Below are 23,924 nucleotides of genomic sequence, written 5' to 3' on the forward strand. Positions count from 1 at the left end.
CGATTTAGCGATTATAACCGTGAAAGTAACAATCTCATTGGCGCGGGCGAACGATTCCGCAAGGGTGAGCAGCGAAAATGAACGTTTCTCACAAGCGGACTTGTAATTAATTAATAACTCGGTACCCTATCTAGCCGAGAGAGGCTCGTTTTACGGTGATTCTTTCGAGCGGCAGCGAATTTATGATATCGGTCTTGGCCGTGACACTTACGAAGAGTTTTAGGATAATAAAAGAGCGGCTATGTAGTAGAGCGAAGATGAGGAGATGAGGGATCTGCGGTGCAGAGCGGGATCTTGAAAGAAAAGAGAATGGCGGGGAGAACGAGAGGAGGAACGAAAGTGATGGACGGTGGCCGATCAGCGCCGTCAAAATAATGATCAGCGTAAATAATAAGCCTCGTTATAATGCCGGACTCTAGGTGTTTTCTCTTCTCCCTTTCTTTTTTATACCGACTCGGGCGTTCTCGCTCGCAACAATGTCGATCCAACCGGGAGTATCTTTGATCCTCGTAAGCGCGGCCCTCGAAACCTCTCTCTTTATTCCTTCCTTCCTTCCTTCCTTCCTGCCCGCCTGCCCATCTGCCTTTCTGCCTTTCTGCCTTTCCGCCTTTGTCATTCCAACACTCCCTCTGCCAAAAACGAATTACGTTATCGTATATATACCGCTACCAGCGGAGGATCATCATATACCGAATTAGATGAGTGCTTTGTATCGACGCTTTGTATATCTAAATATTAATGTACATGTGTCACGACTGACTGTAGCAGTGAAAATAACAAACAATGATCGATAATTGATGACTAATATTTCACACGAGTTACATCCTATAAAATTATAATACTACACGTTTTTATATACAAGATCTCGATAAATGACATTATTTTCCGAAATTAATAATTCAGGATAACAAGGATGTGTGCGAGTGCGATGCAAAATTATTCCCCCTATTCCGATATTATCGAAGATTATATTATTTTTATATTCTATCCACGTTCCCCTGAAAATTGCGATGCATTCATGATCAAATATATGTTGCCGCGGATTTTTTGTCTTACAATTAGTTTTGATATGGACAACTCACTTGAGTTTGTCCCAACATTTTAGCAACACTCTGCTATAAAATATGACGTGACAAGGTGCAAGCTCGCTTAGCTCGCGCATCCGTTCGTTACCGCGCCTTAAATATAAATCACGCTTCAAAGACTCGGACTTTGTAGCGCAACATTCAACAGAAGCAACAAATAGATACGTACAAAGTTTCTTTATTACAAGTTGGCTCTCTCACAACGGAAGAAGAAGAAGAAGAACTCGACGAAAGAACAAATGGCGACAAATCTCTCTCTCGCGTGCGCGCGCTTAGGTCGAACGCTTAAGTTGCAATTATTCGAATGCAGGATGCCACGATCCGCTTGTTTCACCACGAGATATGTCATTCACCATGCATATAAAACGCACAAATTAACGTGCTTGGAGAGTACCTCCGTCCTCCGTCTCGGCGGCCATTGTTCTTTGCGCACGCACTTTATCCGCGACCCGATTCTCCCGTCGCATCTATGATTACTTCTTTTCCATGCGTTCTTTCGGGGAACGAGCCATTCGAGCCAAAGCGACTCTCGACTCGGTTGTCCTGAGACGCTTCGCCATTACATGGCTACGTAATTTCATAGTATTACGCTACCGTCGTTGATACAATAACATTGAATCGTGCGACTTGTATGAGCGAAGTGAGGACGTTTGTTCCGAGTTTTCTTATACGTATAAAGTAAAATTCAAGAGTCCTGCTTGATCGCCATTTATAAGAGTTGTCGTTTATGCATGATGTTAGCATGGATATCTATATATTTGGATTACATGAGATATTCCTAAAATGCGTGGGACGTCAAACTTTATCTCAGTACATTTTACTAAACATATATAATGTTGAAAAAATGCCAGTTGTGGTTTCACAAATATATCTCGAAAACTTTTTACTTCGCATTAATAATACGTGTTGAAATTAGGTATTTATATATGTATAGAAGGAAACGATTAAAATCAATTTCAAGAGTTTATTAATAACGTAAATTATATGAAAGGAGGAAAATCTATATTTAGTTAACCCATTATTTAGTTGAACAATCTCTCGTTGAAATAACATAATAAATTATTATTTTCCAAAAGGCGCCCCAAAGTATACAAATGCGCATAGCATATGTAACAGATTTTTCCACAGATATCAATATGCTCCCACAGATATCAGTATTTTAAAGAAACTTTGACACAATTTGACGTATTTAGGCAAGCACGTAGCTATGATGAGACATCGATATCGGTTGTTTTCACTTTTATTAGAGTTAGAACTTTGGATTTTCCCGTAGATGACGGTTAAGACGCGAAGCGGGAACGCTCGCGCGCGCTCGCGGTAGGTCCGTGGAATCCCCTGAAAAAAACGGAGTAGCGTGTCGACCGGGCGTAATCGCGTGGGAAGTCACGACAAACTACCTTTCGTTCCAGTCTCGCGTCGGTAACGCGCGACCGAGATCTCGTTCAGGACTCGTCTCGATCGCCCATTTTACCGGGCGTATCCGAGCTGATTTATCGTAATTACTATATGAATGAATTATCTCTCTCCAAAAGGCAGCAGGCGCGCGCGCGCGCGCGGCAATTACTTCGAATCCGCGCCCTTCTCCCGACAGTTTTCGAGAACTCGCGATCGCTCCGCGGAACGGGGGATTACCCGTTGAAAAATTGCTCCCCCCGGTCGAAGAATGGGGCACGGGGCGAAGCGCGCGGTGACCGCGCGCGTGCCACGCGGAATGGCAATGATTCAATGAATTCTGCAAACACAGCGCTTTCTCGACCGACCGGGGGTGGGTCACGGGTCCTCGAACGTGACAAGCTTACGCTCTTAGCCGCGCCCCCGCCGCGCGCCGTGAAGAATTAATAACAATGCCCGAAGAAATATAATAATAAAAGATGCCGGTATGCCAGTGCTGGGGGCGAGAGACCGGTTCCTCTCTCGGGGTTACGATGACTCAAGATTTTTCTTTCTCTCTCCCTCTGCCTTCGTCATCGTTCTCGTTGCCGCGTCGTCGCGCGGTGTCCACGCTTTTTTCACGAGACCCCGGAAGAAAAAAAAGTAGTACGCGCGATATAGAAGCGCCGCGACGCGTATCGCCCCCTTGTACGACGCGATCACGAGATCGCTCGATCTCAAGCTCGAAAGACGAAAGACGAACGACGGCGGCGGTGGCGGTAGCGGTGGCGGGCAGCCCGACGGGAAATTGAAAGAATACGAAGTCCGGGTGGGAAGTTAATTGTTTCTCTTTTAACCAACCGACGCGGCCGAGTACGCGTCGTCACGGACGTTGCCCGCGCAAAATGGCCGTCGTCATCTTTCGCGGTACGGCGTAGCGGAGCGGTGCGGTGCGGTGCGGTGCGGAGCGGAGCGGTCGCGGAGCGGCTCGACGCGGCCTGGTAATAATGGCCGGCTCTCGGTTATAGGTATGTGTACTGCCGTGCAACGCGCAACGCGCGCACGGCAGGAGAACACACGTTACATAACTCGTTTATGGTTGCTCGTGCTCGTGCTCATAGATTTGGATATGGCGTGTGCGTGTACGCGTGTGCGTGTAAATAAGTCGGCGCATTAGGGAACGAGCCTGCGCGCGCGAGCTTCACGCTGGATTCCCCATAGCCCCGTAAACGGAGAGAATAGGGGAATGGGTGCTAGCTATTTTATTTTATGGCCAGGGCTAATGCGCTCTTTGTGTACGCTGTAGGTTTCCGTCGCGGTTTGCAAGCTCGTATGTACGTTTCGCTAATGCCGCGCGCCGCCACCGCCGCCGCAACCGCCGCCACCGCCGCATATACGCGCAGGGTGTACGTGCAAGTTTCTCCTCTGTGTGCCTTACAATGGCGAATTATTTACTAAATATAATAACCCTTATTCTCACGCATGAAAGATCCAAATAAATTAGTGAATTGCATAATCGACAAATTAATATAGTTAAGGCGCGAAAGTTGTTGAAATATCACGATAAGCTTTCCTACTTGAACACTTCCTTTCTACTTCTACCCGAGAATGCATTGAAAAGTAAATCTGTTTAAGATTTCTGCATTCGTACTTCCTTTTAAAGAATATCTCAAATATTGCCGATATTCATATTTAATTGTGGAAAAAACAATGAAATGATATAAAACATATCTGAGCGCAAAATGCAGACTGTGCGTAGGTCGTAGAGGAAGAAAAACGAGAGATAGAGGCTTTATATAAACGCCGTTCATAATCTTTAATGATTGGGAAGGTATTTATATTCGAACGCTCCAGTTTTTCAGCTCTTATTCTATAATGGTTATTCACACATATAATTTCTGAAACAATAAAACAATAAAAAAAACTTGCAATCGTTAATATCGTCGATAAGCGAAACGTCGCGTTGGTTCCGATCGAAATACGAACGAAATATGAACGGGGATTTCCTCATATAGCTCGTTTTATATCGCGTAACGGGGGACGAAACTAATTAATTTTGGAATAAATTTGCGATTGACTGAAAGTACAAGTGATATTCCTGTTGGATACAAAGTAATCGTAAAATCGCGTTTTCGCTGGGGATTTCGAATAGGTCCGTAATGAAAAAAATTTTACAAAATGCGTTTCAACGCACTCGATATCGCTATTTTGCCGTTGTTTACGCACATCTATAATAAGAGCGTTAAGGCATCTCTGAATCACGTTGCGCTCAGGACCTCGAGATATCTCGAGCCTCGATTAACGATGTTAACAAACGCCAGACGACGAAACGTCCCTCGATCATTCTCGCCGTCGTAAACCGTTGCGGGCGATCGATGACGAATAGCAGGCTACGGACGATTTATTTTAAATATAACCGCTCGATTCATTGGCCGATTTGTTACGGGCGTTCCGAGTTCCGAGGGCGACGCGAGAGGTGTACGCGCCCCCTTGTTTCCCTTACGTTGAAAGGGGAGAGACAGACGCGAGGTGCAATCCGTACAATGTCACCCCGAAGCGCGCTCGTAATTCGAATATAATGGACTCTGTTTCTCCCCACCGTAATACACGCGCGCTGTATATATCGTCCTGTATGCTGTTGTATTGTCGATTCCAGCCCTCGCGCTGCTGATTCGACACGATGGTGAACGCGCTGGCAAAACATATCGTGTGCTCTCGCACCCTCGTGCCTCGCGCCTCGCACCTCGTGCTCGCGAAGATTCCGCTGGACAAAAGCATCCCATTTCGAACTGACCGGAGAATATTTCAACAAATGTTTTTCATTGCGCAACTTGCTTTAAACGATTATTCACACGATCGCGGATCGTTCTGAATCATTCTGAATAACAACTATGTCGAGAAGAAAATAAATTTCTTTCTCTCACAAGAAATACTCGTATTCACGTGATTATCGATTGATTTGGAACGAAAAGTTCAACTATCGCCAACATCATGCCCTGCACAACATGTACATTCCTTTCTTTGAATTGATATATGCACTTGTGCCACTGTGTGCCTTTTACATAGCGTAGTCCTTTCATGAATTCTCGCGCGTTAACGTACACCTATTCTATTGTATACATATTCTATCAGTACTCTAAAATTTGATTCGAAACGACTGCTTTATCGTAAACTATACGGGTTCGTCGAATTCGTCTCGCCGTTCGCGTACGAGCGGAACGGGAAAAAAAATAAGCGGTTAAAGTAGGCTACTATATTCGCTTACCGAGATCGTCTCCGCCTACGTCGACTACGTTGTTACGGTAATTTTGTTCCACGACGGCCAGGAAGAGCGCTCTTTCGCGGAGTACGCTCATTGGCAAGGGAAAGGCACAGGAAATCGTCCAGGAAACGATGCGCGGCGCTGCGAAATATTAGTTTATAGCATTGGAGTTTATAGCCTCGGCCGAGCCCGGCGGGCCTACTTGCGAACGAACATCCGTCACGGATGTATAATTAAAGCACGATGGATGGGACGATTAACGAGCGCTGTTATCGGGATCGTTACGCTCGCTGCTGCGCTACCTATATATAATATACGTATAATACGTAAGGAAATGCCGCGGAAACATCGCGAGGACGCGTTCCGTTCCGGGTTCTCGCGCTACTACCTCGTAATTATTCCGCCGCTCTCATTGTCAGTTCACATTCTTAGCGAAATCGACACGATGGCTGTAACAAGGATATATATCGTTGACTAACTAAGACAGTAATCAATTTGTTCTATATCCGAATTTTGTTACATTTTTCTATTAAATCGTTTCACATCTTCCTTCCTTCGCATTCTTTCTCGCATTTTCTTTCATTTTTCGTTCACTTTGTCGTCAGAATTATATTCTCCGCCCCATGTTTACACTAGATTGAATTTATTAGCACCGTTTCGTTCTATCTCCGTTCTATCTAGAACATGTCGCTCTAACATGAATATTATAAAACAATTGAAGTCATATTATTCTACCTAGCTCTATCTCATTTTATTCTTATTATACTTCGTTGCTAAACTCGGTGCTTCGCGTTTTTAATAAACTCAAAAAAAGGAGAAGTTTATATTTTTTTAATGTTTATAATTCTAAATATCATGATAGAGAAAAAAATTTCTATATATTATATCTATTATATCTATATTATATCCTCTCATCGTGTTCTTCAAATGGATGTATGAGACTTTTAAACATAAATTTTCCGAAGAGTTAACAAAACAATCAGCAATTGTTAAGCAGCGCAATACGCTTGAGTGCTTTTATTACAGGGAATCTTTTTGCGAAGTGTGAGATGAGATGGATATGTGTATTTTTTTCTCGAAAAAATTCTATCATTTTCTACGATTACCTACGATCGTCGTTAGGCCAAGTTCTCCTTCGCTATCGCGTTGTGATGCGCGCGTCGTGAGCCACGACAAGATAAACCGAGGACGTCGACGCGCGACGCGACGCGACGCGACGCGACGTAGTCGGGTCGCCATCTTCTCTTCCCTATTATAAGATATTGTACGACGTAATGTATCGGCTCGTTAAGTTCCAGCGGTTCCAGCGCGCGCGATAGATCACAGTCGACTCCGTCGCTCCCTCATCCCCCGTTCGCCGTCGCCGGCCGAGATTTCCCATACCAGTGCCAAAGCACTACGGTGCTCTCTGCACCCTTATTGTCGGGAGTGTTTCAAATGCGAATGTAATATTCGCGTACCATTAACCCCGAACATGTGTAGGGCGTAATCGTTTCAACCCCAAGCAGCCCTTCTGCGGACTGTCGCGAGAAGGGGTGCGGGAGCGAGTAGGGACGAGAGCGATTCCGTAAACCCCAACAAACGCGCGCGCGTGCGACGCTCGATGCTCCTCCGCGGAGTCCGGAGTCCGGCCAGTCCGGGATCCGGGGGCTCCGGCGCTCCGGGTAACCCGATGACAATCGGTACGCGAGCAACATTGTCGACTTTACGACGACAAGCGAGTGAGCGAGCGAGAATTTTCCCGGATAATCCAACCGCATTCGAGTGCGAGCGCGAGCCCGAGCGTGCGCCGCCTTTCTTCCGACATTTGGTATGATTCGCATTCGGCCAACCAAACCGCGAGCAGCTCTTGTGCTCCCGCCTCCGTGTACGCTTCGATGTCCTATCTACCTATCCTGACCTTTCGCTCGGTGCGCTCTACGAACGACGCATTCGCGATATACGCGACGGGGCGACGGGAATCGAGCCAAAAGTGGCTCAATCTTGCAGGATGATGAAAGAAACCAGTAGCGGCGAGCCGCGAGTTGACGACTATTTGCATGGAAGGCAATAACGCGCGGACCAACCAAAGAAAGAGAAAAATGCAAGAAATCTGTTTTCAACGATAATAATAAGTGCCCGTGCATAATGTAGATTTAAGTACCTGCAAATAGTACGGGAACAAATTTCTTTTGGTTTCTTCTACTATCTGTAAAATGTATTATAGCAGATCCCCATGATAGTCATAGGTTCATGTAACACGTATTCGTATAACACGACGGACAAATTTTAATATTTGTTTGTTTTAAAGTAAAATATTTTTTATTTTACTTACATTAAAAATGTAACAGTAAAAATTTTACATTTTTTATAATAAACCCTTATTACATCTTAGTGTCGAAAAGACAGCTTTATGAGAAATTTCTTTTATGTATTTGTTAATTTTATAATTGTAGCTATGTGATATTTGTATTTATAACGTACGAATATAATTGAGAAAATTGTAAATGTGCAGTATATCATGACCCTTTAATATAAAATGTCCCATGGCCACATGACCGTGTCACTGGTATTGATAGTTGCAGAATTACGAATGATTGAAAAAAGATTTTTTTAGGGAAGATCTTTGAAAACTAATTTTCAAAGTTACTAAATTTTAAAGCAAATAGATTACAAGCCCCTCTTATAGCTAGTGCCATTTTATATTGATAAAATTTTAATTTGATGTTACAATCTTATGTTACAAAAATTTAATATTACGTATTAGAATTTTATGATAAACAATATTTTGAAATATTCTTTGATATTTTCGCTAAAGAAGAGAATCAAATACTAATTTTTACTAGAAAAGATGTTATTAAAAGTAAAATCGCCAATTACGTGTAGGATATAAAATTGCAAAATTTTATTCTTATAATTAATATAATTGATTGCACAAATATATACGTAGATATGTACATGTTAACGTAATGGATCCATGCGATAAACAAAGAGTTAAAACATAAATATTTTATCTGACATCAGTCTGTCAAACGCTTGCTCTGGTAGCATGACATCCCAACTCTCTCTATATGTATCCATTATATGTATAATAAAGAACGCGATGTACATACAAAACGTCGTATAAGCACGAACGAGCGTGTGAATAGAGAGAGGATCGAAGGGTGAATCGCATTAAACACTAAAGACTCGTGCCCTAGATGAAATGTCAGTATTGTAAGTAATAAATCTACATTTTTCTTATTTTTAAATAAAATATTATGAATAGGGGCATATGTGATATGAGAATGCTGAGAGCAAATGAGAATTTTTGTTAAGCAAGGACAATCGAAATGAGATAAAAACAAATTATAAATTGAAATAGCAAAAATAAATTAATAAATATAAAATAAAAAATACAAGCTTGAGTAAAATTATAATAGTATTATCTATATGTATACAATGGAAAGAAGAAAATAACCGCACCAGTATACAATAATGTCTTATTATATTTGTACTTAAAATGTCCTAACTGTATGTACGACACACATAATATACGGAATATACATTGACATATTACATTCTGTATCGTTGCGTCAAAGAGTGATCATAAATATCTCGACCTGACCATACAATAACACAAACGGTCTAAATCTCATAGTGGGCTATGCCGGTAGGCCGGTAGTTAACCCAGACACGACGCGCTGATATTGTTCGACGGACGACGCGTCACATATAGTCGAACCGAGTCAACACTCGACGTGTTTTCGGCGATATAAAATATGCTACTCTCATGTAGACACTCTCCATGGGGGCCCCAGAGCGAACGGCGCGGCGATCACACAATATTAATAAACCCTCTCTCCTTCGAGCCGCTCCGCGCAGTCCGCGCTCCGAGGTTCTCTCGCCTATCTCTCGCTCGGTCCTTTTTTCGGATGAGCCTCGGTAAAGGTAAAAGGGGCTACGCCGAAACGAGAATGGGCGACCGAGAGACTTCCAGACAGCGTGGCTCTGCATGGTCACAGGTGTGCCTTCGGGCGCGTTCGCTTCGGCTGCACGCTCGCATACATACACACGCACATACGCACACGCATATACTCGCGCACCCCCGAATATGCGTGTGTCTAAAAAGCCATTACTTCTTCAACGTTACCGTTCAACGGGTGTCTTTCTTCATCGTAGTTTTCATCGAAACGCGGGACGACGCACGGCTCGGTATCGATTTTTACTTCGACTTTTACCACGATCTCTCACCTGTTCCCCCTTTACACCGCATCGTACCGTTTCGAATTCGTCGCGAAATTTGGCCGCGAGCGCCGAAGCGGTTAGCCCTTTTAGCTCGGATCGGAACGCGGCGCGGAGCGGAGCGGACAACAAAAGCGGCGTTAAAGCATTCGGTCCGTCGGCAATTTTTTCTGGTTCGATTTTGCGGCGGAGGCACCTCTCGGTGAGGAATTCCATCCATCAGTCGGGCCTAGATTACGCCGCGTTAGTTACAGAAAGAAAGAGAAAGAGAGAGAGAGAATGCGAGGAAGGGAGAGCGGGGCGTGCGTGTGTACATCGGATACGTAGGTGTGTGTGTGTGTACGTGAGAGATGGAACGTTTCGAGGGTGTCGAGGGGGCGAAGGAGGCCCGAATAGAGGTAGAGAGAAACTGGCCCTGGAGTTGGAGTACCTTAAGGCTAGACGCGGCGGCGCGGCGGCCGAGGGAACGAAATGGGCGCGAACGCGGCCGAGGAACAAAGAGAGGCACGGAGAAAGAGGGAGCGAAAGAACGAGAGAGAGAGAAGAGAGGAGGAGAGAGAGAGAGAGGGGGGAGGGAGGGAGAAGGAGAGAGGATAGCGCGCGAGGAACCGAGAGAGGAGAAATGCTCTTGGGATTCAGGTGTTGATGACCAGACACCGCGCGAGCGCGAGAAGCAGCAACGAAGAAGGCGGCAGAAGCAACGCGCCGCGCTGGCGGTGGCTGAAGGCGGGATGCCTTTCATCTTTTCATCTTTGTCTTCTACCTCCGAGGCTCTCTCGCACATCTTTCTGGCCGAAGCGCGGCCTAGAGGCGGCTTCCTCGCCCGACGCCTCGATCCTCGATCCTCAATCCTCGATCCTCGATGCACATCTCACCGAAAACCCGGCAGCGGGAGCTCTCCTCGCTGTTTCCTACACATTTCCTAGACGTTGACTTCGGCAAACCGTTTCTCTGACGGGGAACCGTCAAACGAGACGGCTCCGGAAGCCAATTTTATCGCATCGAACGACGTGGTGGTCGCTTACCTATTCGAGCCTCGAGCTGTGTGATATTAACATTCAAGGATTTACGTATAATACAATATAAAGTTACTATTTAAAATGTCACGTTGACTAATGATAAGTATATACCGAAATTTTTCAGATCTATAGATCTATTTATGTAACTTATGCCGCCTCTAAAAATTAAATTGTGAGTTTTATAAATTTTTTTATATGCTATATTCAATTGTACGTATTAACTTTGCTTCAAATTATTTATCACTTGTCATACTTGTCATTGAAAAAATTAAACACATTCGCTTCTCTCTTTATCATGCTCTCTTTATGTATACTGTATCTTTAGAGAAATGGTAAATAATTAAGAAAAATGTAAAGGTAAAAATTTTAAGAGAGACATTCAAATGATTATACTTGAAATATAAAAATGGGTCGAATCAAATCTGTACAGAATAGAATTAAACGTTAGTTGTCGTGTTTTACGAGGGAAGTTTTCTCGTGAGTTCCAAGTGGAAGAAACCCGGGCCCGGCCCCGCGAGAGAATGTACTCGCAAGGATACTCGCGTTACGCTACAAAAGATCGAGAGGTTGGCCGTGGCGTGCCGCGGCGAAATTAACCGAATTCTCCTTCTCCGTCAAATCATTTGAGGTTTCCGTCGCTTCCGTTGCGCCTTTTGTTTACTCGCAAACGCGAAAGCGCAACGAACTCTTCGCGTACAATGCGGATCCGAGGTCCGACATATACATGTACGTCGGGCATAGAATTTCGGCACGCAGCAGTTTAAGGCTGTTTCAAACGATATCAAATAATCTTGAGGTCAATATCAGATGTACTCAGGGCTATATTTAGCTCACCGGTAGATTTGTGTTTAAATTAGCTTGTTAAACTAACTAATTATAGGTTACAGTTTATTTAAATGTTGAAATATGGCGATGTACCCGTACCCATATACAGGACTGTCGAAAATTATTTAAATTGAAATAAGCGCGAAAATATTACTAATTCACAATTTTCAAAATCGCTTTTCTTAAAAAAGAAGAAGTCTCACTTAAAAGATTAAAAGGTTTTACTTTATATTTTTTATTTACTTTTACACATAAAATTATTTTTTTCTTCGTGATTGTGTCACAGGACTGGTATTACATTTAAGGACATATATTGATACCGGATTGATCCCCGCAAACCTTTTGTATCATTAACTATTTGGGGTAACAATATCAAGTGCAGTCTGCTGTACCGGTTTCATCTGTGAGATAAGCGTTAACTCAAAGGCCATATCACTAGGACTACGAGTCGCGTTGTTTAGAGTAGCCTTTACCCTGCTTCCTAACCGGAATGTTTGCCTAGTAACGAGTAGGTTTCGTCGATTTGCACAGTGTATTGTATCGAGTATTATCACCGAATCACGTAGCAGGGCCACGTTGCTTTCAATAAAAGACGAACAGATTGCAAGGTATAGGAGGAGAGTAAGAAGTGAAAAAGAGCGAAGGGAACGAGAAGACTAAAGGTAGAGAAAGGTAATTCCGATTGTCTCTTTCCATCTCGTGGTCGGCACGTACGTCGCTGTTTGGCTTCGTTGTTTTTCTTCGTATGAATTTACTCGAAGCCTTGTTAAGTCCTTGCTTTTGGACCGCGTTATAATGGCACAAATAATGACACGAGCGCAAACGCGCATTCACAATCTACTACTAATCTAATCGGGTAATTGACTGATTTTCAGCATTAATTTTTTTTTATTTTTTAAAATTTGCGTACTCTTTTTTTTAATTTATCTAGCATATATTTATCTATATGAATAAGTGAAGCAAGCACAAAATTATGCAGATATATTTATTATCTACAACTTTAACAAGAATTATATCTATTGTTCCTTTAACAAAAATGTTTGAGAGAAATAATGTCCAAGAATTGCTTTGAAAGAACTGGTTTAATTTTTTGACTCTGTATTCTTTTAAGTTCTGATTTAAATTCGTCTCATCCTAGCTATTATAATTTTATATTTCTAATTGTAAGTTACTTTAATCTTGCCTGAAAAGAGCATGCAAGTTGAAGAAATAGGTATTGTTCACACCATCGCTGCATCGCGCAAAGTTTTCATCTAAATATTTTACGACGTGTACATGATGGTTAGTACACGCTAAATATCGAACTGCTATAGTTGACGTAAAGACGTAAACCGAACTACCGCTAGTTCAGGTGACCTCTATAGACGAGGGGCTATACCTACCGACTTATTTGCCGAGCACTACCTTTAACGAGCTTTATTAACGATAATCAATTCGCGTATTTGTAGAGCGTAACGATTGATCATACCGAGGTCGATGCGCCGCTGTTGAATACTATCGCGACTGCTTTGTCCATAAATCGTTCTCAAAGGAAAAGTAATAATGATGCTCTATCGTGTCTCCATTATTTAGCCGCTCATAACGGTTGCCGGTCGCGATCTCGTATAATCGTACATTTTCGATATCGACTTATTTTGCTTTCAGTCTGGTTATTCTGGAATCGGGATAGCCGACTCTTTTTCTGATCAGTTTCGTTGCAATTTGATCTAAATTAATTATTTAATAGTCTTTCTAGAATAATTTAAGCTTATTAGATATTTGTAGGCTCAAAAGAATATAGGAAACAGCGAGCGTATACAATAATATCACACACATTGATAAATGTGTGTGATTTATTTATATCATTCTTTATATTATATTATTTATATTCAAAGAATGATATATCATGTATCATCTTTTATTTAAATTAAATCAGTGTTTGTTGCAAATCTTCTTTGATAAAAGTTTTCAAATTTTATTTAATTGAATTTATCCGAAAGACGTACGCACAAAACACATGCATAAATATAGGTATGTAAAACATTTATAGTTTCTAGCTTTTATAATATTTAGTGATCATTTACAGATTTACACGATACGATAGAAGAGCCGATCTCTCAAAAATTATTATACTTCTTCGCATTTTCTGTCTTACTCTTTTTATGTTAGATGTATCGCAGAACGCAACGAGACCCACCAACGAGCGTGACTCGCTGAGGTAGTCCTTATTAAATCTTCCCCGTCTCCATTAGAGGCAGAAATTACGGATAATCCTTTTTATTACGCACGCTACACGGACTCCCATGGAAAGAGAGCGCAGAAAGGCAACCGGTACGTTAAAGAAAAAAAGTCGGGATGGGTCGCGGCCACGGTTCGACGCGGCATGGTGGTCCGCGCTTCCCATTCCCGACAACAAAGCGCTTTTAAACAATCTCCATTGTGCCCGTAATCCCGAGCCATGCGTGAAATCAACACGTTTTTCCACTTAATTGACAAACACACGCCTCTTCGTCCATGTGTTCCCGGCGAGCGCCCACCAAACATGACTTATATCGGTAACATATTTCAAGTATAACGAGTAATCGGAGTAATATAACAATGTTACTTCCAACTGAATCATTTCAAGCCGAAACCGTCACATTTTACACTAGGGGAAATTTTTCTTTTAGTTTTAGTCGACTTGAAAAATCCATTGTGCTGTAAGAAAAACGATTCCCGTGTAAAGTATATGAGAACGAAATTAATGTATAGATAAGCAACTTAAGGAAATTATCTTGAGAATACACACATACACCTATGAAATTCATTAAAGAGATTAAAATTTATAAATTTACTCCAGTCATATGAAAGATACAAATCGGCAACTCTTCGCCAATAACGGAAAAGGGTACAATATAGAGGGTAAGAATTAGAAAAAAAAACCACTCGTATTTATATCGTTATTCTACGTATATACAATAATTTATTTCGCTACGAATCGTTTCTACATTTACAAATCGTTTTTGCTCGAGCGAGTACGAGTACAGAATATAGATGGATGCGACAATGCACGAATGTAACGAGCAGTCTCTTAAGAGAGAAGGCTTATAATTTATTCAACGGTACATTACGCAAGGAAACGCATTTGGTGGTATTCCACGAAAATCTGGATAATAATGCAGTTTCAAATTTTACAGAATTATTATCGAGACTATTATTATAATTGGACATTTTCTATAGAAAAGGAATATTAAGTACCTTCGTGTCTATATTTCGTGAAAGTAAAATTGTATATAGATTTTTTAAAGAATTTTGTTAAAGAGAAGAGAGAGAATGTTTGCTAGAGGTTCATGTTATAAAAATAATTTACGATGTAAATCTTAATCTACTTTACAAACCGGTTGGTTTGCTTAAAATTTAATTATTAATAAGTTAATTATATTAACCTATAAATATATTTACATTTTTACAAAAAGACAGATGAATAAATATGTGAGCAATGTACGTTCGTTGTTCGCTCGTGGTTTCGTGGATTATTATAAAAAAATTAATAGCGCGTAGTTTTTCCTATATAAATATTCTCAAAACGCGCGCAAGAATTTTGTAGATTTTTTGAATTGGTGATAATTAAAACCGGCACTTTTTGTTCCTTTTGTATAAAATATGCCAATTAAATAGTTACACGGTATAAAACCGACTTTGAAATTCATATTTATACATACATGAATCTCAAAGTTAGCTTCATATAATGTTAATTTTATGTGCTAAACCTAACATCGGTATAGCTGTGCTCGCGCCCGCGCTTGTGCCTAATCGTTTAGAGATCATCTAATTAGTTAATTACATAGGCGAAAGCCGCGACGCGACTTGGAGCGATACGTGTTACTTTATCTTTGTGCACAACGTCGCGCGCTACTGCCGATTCGGGGTATTCGCGGTTAACAATAATCGATCACCTTTACGCTCGTACGACAACCGTAAATTACGAATAACTCTAGCTAACTGTTCGCGGACAGTTCGTAAGTTTAGAGACCAAGCGACTCTCGCGGCGCGCGAGACGAAAACCAATATCAGCAAACAAAGACCTCCCGAGGAGGACGGCCTTTACGAAACGAGGAACTAACATTGTCTACGATGCCTCCTTATATTTGCATCGCGTCGATTCACGGTAAATTGGACAAAAGATCGCAGCACGTATGTCCATTCAATCGCGTCGCGGTCGAGTCAAAAAACACTCGCGCGATCGTCTCGTTTGAATTTCGTCGCGTTGCCGTCGAATAAAACAGTGTCGATTTTGAGACGTCAATAGTAAATAGCAATTCTACGGAACCGAAGAAATTCTGCGGATCTCTTCTCGCGGAGATGCATTCTCACAAATACATATTACACCTTCGCTTATCTAACGGAATCTGATTGGAATTCTTCATACGTCTCTAACGTTAACCGGGACTTTCTGCTTCGTGCGTGTATATACGAATGTTGTGCTCCGATTTGAGCATAGCTGTAAACAGTGTAAACGGTAACGCGGACCAATCTCTCTCATTTTCCGCAGAATATTAGATAAGTGAAGGTGGAGTATGTACGCAGACTGCACGCACACACATACACCACACACACACACAGATACATCCGGGTGACACGATAGAGGTGTCGAAAGCACGCTTGGAATCTCTGAGAAAACATCTTTTAGACGTCTTCAAGACGCATCATGGACTCTCGCGTCGTTCGGCTAATCCCTTCGATAAGAAGTCGATCAACGAACAGAGTTCAAGTGGCGGTGCCGTAAGACGGCCTCTGAACACCCGTAGTTGCGATCGACATTGAGTACCCGGCGTAGAGCGGCCTCGGCACGAGGAGCGAGGACTTTTTCGCGATCGGCTCGTCAGTCAACCTTGAAGTTTCTTCGTCACCAGTACCAACACCAACACCAACACCACCACCACCACTACCACCGTCGGCGCTACCCTCGTTGTTGTCGGGCGCAATGATATTCTCGATAGTGAACGGTTTCTTAACCCTCTTTTCGGTGTTCGCCGCGGTCAGAACAACCTGGCCCTCCTCACGATTGGAGGGCAACTGAGTTCGCTCCACCTCGACCGCCAGACTCGATATTGGCGACAGGTGACGATAGGACGATTTGGACGCGAGCGAATTCGGCGAGGTGGGCGAAGTCGGCGGCGATGAAGCGGTGGTCAGGACGGCGTTTCGATAGAGATTTATTCTAGACGACGAGGACGAGGACGAGGACGACGAGAGTGGCTCCTCCTCGGTGAGTTTGTCGCGGGTGTAGCCCGTGATCTCGTAAGTATTCTCACCCGTGAAGACCGTCTCGCTTTCTCTGCCGGTCGTAGCGGCGATCACTGGTGGTCCGTTCTCCAGCGCGCGGTCGCTCGACAAACGGCGCTCGTCCCGCATCTCCCGCGACGGATGGATGGCCTGCCTGCTGGCCGTAGTCTGCTGGATATATGGCAGCTGCGTCACCGCGTACGACGGTGAAACCGCCGGAAAGCCAGGGAAGTTCCAGGAAGCGGCGGAGTGCAGCAACGCGGCGGCCTCGTACGTCCTCAGAATCTCGTTACCGCCGTCGGTAGCACCACCCGCGAGTCTCTGTCTCACTTCGGGTGATAGTAGATAGTAGCCGGCGGTGACGGCTTCCGGCGCGGTTGGTCCAGCTGGCAGGCCGGCGGTACCACCGTCGAACCGGCCGAAGCCAGCCGCGCCGACGAAGTCGCCGTGGTTCGAGGCAGTCGCGACCATCATTCGCCTCTCCTGTATCTCCCATCGAAGCAGGTCGTCCCGCAAGCGATGGAGATTCGCCAGGCTAAGACCGTTGCTGGGACACGTCGCGCTCGCGTCGACGATTCCGCCGGTCGACACGACTGGTTCCGGATGCGGATGCGGATGCGGCTGCGGCTGCGGCTGTGGCGGCGGCGGCGGCGGCGGTGGAGGTGGCAACGGCGGCGGCATCGCCGAGGCGAGCGCCTGCAGCTCGGACTTGAGCAGCTCCTTGTCCGGCTTGTGCAGCTTAAAGCGTTTTCGTCGTCGGAGGAGCGAACCGTTCTCGAACATGGACAATGCGGCGGGATGCAATGCCCAATAGGCTCCCTTTCCCGGCCGATGTGGACCGCGCGGTACCTGAAATCGGGTTATCAGGTTTATCAAGTTGCGACAGTATCGAATCACAAGACCAGGTGTGAAATATATTCGATTTAAAAGAAAAATAATGGTAGCATCGGTGAAAAATATCACCTGCAGTCATATTTGAATCAAAGTGTTCCATGACAGAGTTCTTCCGCACCGATTGACTCCCACATATTTTATGTATGTATATCGTTTCGAGAAAATCAAGTATCTTATATCTATATACGTTTGAATAGAATTGGGCAATCTTATTTTCTAGATTGCTAGAAGATAACTATCGTATAGATAATCCTCTTGAAATTTTTGCTCGATAAACTACGATCACATCAACGATATCTATTGCTTAAAATAAATGACTAATAACAGTCGTCACCGCCATCTATTATCTACATTGATATTGCGCTTTTATATTAAAACTGTAGTTTTAAACCGTGTCAGAAATACTTTACAAGAAAACCGATTTAACAGAATTAGTTAATTTATCGTTAATTCTTCAAGCAGTCAAAAAATTGACATTAGAAGCTTTGTGAGAAATTTTTGAAAAGTTCGCTAATACATAAACAATCGAATGGCAGCTCGATCCATATCGATCCATATCTATAATAGTAGATAACACGTAGCTGTCTGTCACTGATGATAGATAACAAACTACATGGATATCGTATCGATTCTATGTCAGTCTCGAGTTTAAACATTTATTTTTGGCGAACTTTTCGCTTCGTGTTTCCAACGAAAAATGAACGAAATTGACATTGCATCGAATTTGCACTTTTGGGCCATGAAATGTCATAAATATCTTCCTTTCTATAAATAAAGATTTTACATATAGAGTACATATAGATTACATATAGAGTATTACATATATTACATATATCATATCTAGATATTTGTGTATCGTAATTTAAAAAACTGATAACCTTTAGTCTGACAGCCTTAGTTGCAAGTTAACAGCTGCAGCTGTTCATATAAAAAATAAAATTTACAAGACTAATATAAATGAAATATAGGCGTAACCTATGCGATATTAAATTAAACATTAAACAAATAAACGAAAAGTTGGAAGAAACGATCTTGACGGGCGGATCACGATAGATATCGCGGACACGATAGATTTGGAAGACGTCGGACATTTGTTTATCGAATCCGTGACGAGAACGTTGACGAGAGTAGGTTGTAGGAACGGAAAGTTCAGTCAATTCAGTTCGCGTCTATTGGAAAACTCAGAATCGGTCTGAAACTAGGTCTGCGCTACTTCGGAATTCACTCTGATGAATACGCGTAGAGCGTTTGTATAGAGTAGAGTCGAGTCGCGCCTTAATTGATATCTCGATGAACGATCGAGAAGGAAGATGCCGAAGACGCCAGTCGTCGCTGCGTCGCGTCGCGTTGCCGACGCTGGCAACGATGTCCGAGCAGTCCGAGGTAATTACGCGATTCTCGTAAAGCACGCTCGTATTGCACACTCAGTCACTCAGGTGAGTAGCCCCTGTTTTTCCCCTCTCGGTATCGCGTATCGCATAGTCGTAGTGGAAAGGCGCCTAGCACCGTCCACCGCGTCTCCTCGACGATGGCCGATATAAGACGCAGTCTTAGCGGCGATTGATGAGCTGTAGAGAGCCAGGCGAGCCATTACTTGCCAGGAACGAACAGGTTTTACATTTAATAACGCGAAACGATTATCTGCCGATCGGTTGAGTTAATTCGATCGGAAAGGCATAACCTGCTGCCGGACAGATCTCGCGAAGGGAAATATATTACCGCCGCTATTATTAGTACCACGCCTCGACGAGAGGTAGACGAGATTGGTCGAGCTGCGTTCACATTCGCGTCTTTTGCGTCATTTCTTTCCATCCATCGTTACCGTGGCGGCGAGCTAAATTATCAAATTGCGTTCGCGAGGGGGGGGGGGGTGAAAAAGGGATTACATTTTGAATGTTGGAGCAAATTCGAAAAATTCAAATACCGTACACGACAACGAGTTTCTTTTGCATTTGTGATTTTGTGAAACAAAATAAAGTTGTGCTGCAGGATGCTTAAATCATTTAAATCTTTAAACCATTGAAATTATTTAAACTTTCTCTGTCTTGTATACACAAATCCAAGTGTGTTATATTTTAATTGAAGCTCTTCTTACACATTTCTTGCCGTTTTGAAGACGCTTATGTAGAAATAATACACTTGGATTAGTTGTACATTTATACTGCATAGAGAGAATAGATAAAAATATTTAAACTTATAATTACTCAGCAATTACAATGTAATGTCATCGTGATTTCGACAATGTATTCAAAATACAGTTCTTGATCTTTTTACCTTATCTTAATTATTATACTTTATCTTAAAAAAAAAATGAATTTGCCCTATGCTGCTTAAAAAAATTAATGAGAATTGTGATGCACGTCCATTATCTCGATCAGACTAACAATTAGATTTTATTTGCTATTAAAACGAAATCCATTGTTTTTCATCTATAATATACTTGACTACGTGCTAATAGAAGCTATTTTATGCCGAAAATTTAATTGAACATCTTTTTACAACTTTTAACGTCTATACGTTTGTATTTTATTCCAATTCTGAATAAAGTCGATTTGACAATAAAAAAAACGTAATTTTATTATCACGTTACACAAGAGTACGTTTGTAAAAAACCGAAAATGATTACTTTTGACCGAAGAATACATAGAAAAGCAAACAAGTAAATTTTTCTCTGTTAATTGTTTTAATCTACTTGTATTTATATGTAAATAATATCAGTTTTTTAATTAACCCACGATTATCGCTTTTTCTGGCATAAAATTTCTCAAAAATTTCTCACAGAGACATTATTACTTTCCATCGTTTCCGCTTATAGTTTCACGCTTTCTAGCGACGGTAATTATTATTCGTGCAAACAGAAGTCCATACAGGGTAAAAAAATTTTCCTAATGAAAAGGATACAAATATTCTATCCCGCTTTTCTCCTTCTTTATTTTAAAATTGTTCTTGACTCAAATAGATTAATTTAAAACTAAAATTTTTATTTTCAATTTCTGACAATATATGCTTATTTCTATAGAATGTTTAGAGAAAAGAAAGGACAAAAATTCTTTTCTGCATTTTTCCGTTCTATATACTGATAGAATATTAATCATGTTTATAGAATTTTAATTTTTATTACAAGTTTTTAGTAAAGAGAAACGTGTTACCTCTCAAATTACAATCTTATTTTTAAATTGACTCACTTGACTGGATTTTTCGAATATTCGCGAAAGGTGAAATATGGATCATACATATACTATATGTATAATTCTCACTCCAAACTTTTGTATGCGCAAAACCGAAAGTTGCAGTGATAAATAAATAAATAAATAAGTTGCGGAATCGGAATTGTTTGAATCATGTGAAAAACATAATTCTTATAATTGAATATATGTGTATGTATATTTAAGTTTCCCCAGATGTTTAAAATAATATACATTTTTAATGGATTCCAAGAGATGCACTATGAAATAACTATACAGTATAATAATTACAAAATTAATACATGCGTACAACTAAGGGCAATCTAAGCAATAGTCTGAGGAGACTTGAGAAGTCTAACAATAAGCTGCACAAATTGCATCAAGCAACGTTGAGAGTTGAGTCTCAACAATCGATTGTATTCTACAATATTTATCGTTGCGTTAGTTCATTATAACATCGTAGCGTAGCATCATAGTAAAAACATTCTTGAACGATATGTGCAGAAAATAGATGTATGAATCACAAAGCTAAATTATGTATTATTCTGTGTTATGTTAATAAGAATATTGGTGGCAAGTACATAAAGTACGTGGACATATTATCGGTCATTGTGTATAATTAGTTATCGCCCTGTTCTTGATATTTAACACATTTTTCTTTGTGATTATGATATAAAATTGTAAACAAGCGTCACGGAAAGTTGGGAAAAATAGTACAAACTTAAGCTTTGAATGCACATTTTGCACATTTTGTGCATAAGAATCGTACATCAAGGATGCTCTGTGATGCGATAAAGTTTTCGTACAAAATATTTTATCTCCATAATTGTGGTCAAGTTTGTCTCACCCTGTGACACGCGGCGTGCAAGATTGAAAGTGATTTTACCGTGACAGCTAATTGTATATAAGATTTGAGCGAAACAGACGAAAGGGGGCCCGTCACGTCGGCGTTCTTTTGTAATTTTGAGGAACCGCGGCGCGGATGAACGGTACGCGCCATGACGATGATCGCGCGGTCGCACACGTTGGCAGGTGCGAAACAGATGGCTCGATAATACAACGACCAAGCACCTTGCGCGTTGCGTCGTCGCTTCGCGAGCCCGGACATTCACGTTGAAAAGGCACATCGCACGTCAATCAAAGATCCGTTTCATCACGCTTCGTCGGCGACGACCGCGATTCAAGATATTACTTTACGAGTGCACTCGTTAAAACTCAACGAAAATGAGACAATAATATTATCCCCCGTTAATCATTAATTCTCGTTAATCGACCTGGCGATCTTTGGCTTCGGTATATTTACGTTTCGTCAAGTTACCTCTTACGCAAATTATTACAATTTGGTAACTTTATTCGAAAGAAGATTTAATAGAAAGAACAAGGAATGTTCCGCCCGGCAACTTGATATTGCTCGGCCGCGGGCCGATTGAGACTCGAGAAGTTTCATCTCCGGCTGGACGTCGATCGGAGCTCGGAGCTCGGAGCCAGAGCTGCCGGCTGCCGCGGAGTCGTGGATGGACCGACTAACCTTGATAAAGCAATCGTTGAAGGATAAGTTGTGCCTCAAGGAGTTTTGCCATCGTCGCGTGTCCTTCCTATAATACGGGAAGCGATCGGCGATGAATTTGTAAATCTCGGCGAGCGGCAGCATCTTGTCCCTCGACGACCATATCGCCATCGCCGTTAGCGATATGTAGGAGTACGGCGGTTTCTGATCACCGTAGGTATCGCGCGAGGGCCGCGGCATCGTCGACGTCGAGCAGCGAGATCAGCGATACCGAGAAGACCAGTCTCCCTCCTCCCTCCTCTCTCCTTCCTCTAAAACTGACACCCTTACGTGCAGCGAACGCTCGACGCTTTGCACGACGTTCGCCGATACCCACGCACCAGCATCCTTGGTGTCCTCGCGCAGAATCGGCTGGAGCACGAGGTAGGCTGCTCTCGGCCACGACCGAAGACGGAAATTTCCATTGGGCCCAACCACGGGGACCCGCGCCCGCGGTCGGCCGAGGCGAGCGAGGTTCGACCCTGTGTACCCCACGCCTATGTCACGCTGTGTGTCACGCTCTGTCTCACGGTATCACAATCCGAACGATTTTCGACACTGTCCGCGGCCGCGGCGGCGGTTCCGACTCGGACGACTCCGACGAGTTCGCTCGTTCGCTGATCGAACCCTCGATCCCCCCGAGCACGCCCAAACACACCGAGTACCCGCGATCGCGTCTCCGCGGATACTGCGGCCGATCCATACCCACACCCCCGCAACGGGCTTCCCCTACTCGAAAACCCACGGCTCCGCCGTGTCCCGGATTGGAGGCATTGGAACCCGGTGAGCCCGGTCTCGGCGGTCTCGCTCGCGCTACCGGCAACCACCTCCGTCCAATGGCGCGGTGATTCTCCCACCCCGGTGCCCGGGGGACTTGTCGCGTCTCGAGAAGTCCGTCCCTCATCTGTTGGAGTGGATTCCCAAAGGCGGGGCTCCATCGCGAATACCGCTTTCGAGCTTCGAGTCACCTCCCTCGAACGAACGAGAATAGCCGAGTGTCGGCCAATCCGATCGAATTTCGTCGACCCGCGGCCGCCCTCGCGTCACCACCGGACGCCACCGGGTTATCGAGTAGCCGCGAGTAGCCAGGTAGCCGAGTAGCCGGGTATACGTTTGGGTACGTTGCCAGCGCGAGGAGAACGAAGAGAGAGAACTCTGTCTTCCGCGCGTTTCGTAATGCGCGGATCGATCCGCGTGCTTTCGTTCCAAGGATTGAAACTATATAGTGTAATTTTGTCGAGTCTAATCCTCGAACAGCGAAACGTTTGATAACCCCATCCGGGCAACGGA

At 43.0% G+C, this 23,924-nt stretch overlaps 1 protein-coding gene across 1 annotated transcript; it reads right to left on the minus strand.

Moving 5' to 3' along the window:
- Positions 1–14,674: 14,674 nt before the first annotated feature.
- LOC139811928 (uncharacterized) lies at positions 14,675–22,989 on the minus strand. The gene is made up of 3 exons (XM_071776449.1): positions 22,976–22,989; positions 22,617–22,906; positions 14,675–17,858 (listed from the first exon to the last, which is right to left on the minus strand). The coding sequence occupies exons 2-3, from the start codon at positions 22,833–22,835 to the stop codon at positions 16,491–16,493; spliced, it is 1,587 nt and encodes a 528-aa protein (XP_071632550.1). The 5' UTR covers positions 22,836–22,906; positions 22,976–22,989; the 3' UTR covers positions 14,675–16,490.
- Between the last annotated feature and the right edge of the window lie 935 nt (positions 22,990–23,924).

The sequence above is a fragment of the Temnothorax longispinosus genome, chromosome 4, assembly GCF_030848805.1.
Source record: "Temnothorax longispinosus isolate EJ_2023e chromosome 4, Tlon_JGU_v1, whole genome shotgun sequence".
Classification (NCBI taxonomy): Eukaryota; Metazoa; Arthropoda; class Insecta; order Hymenoptera; family Formicidae; genus Temnothorax; species Temnothorax longispinosus.

Coding starts and splice junctions, on each gene's coding strand:
- LOC139811928 (XM_071776449.1), bottom strand. CDS start 22,835: ATGCCGCGGCCCTCGCGCGATACCTACGGTGATCAGAAACCGCCGTAC. Junction 17,859..22,616: donor TCAACGATTGCTTTATCAAG/GTTAGTCGGTCC, acceptor ACCCGATTTCAG/GTACCGCGCGGTCCACATCG.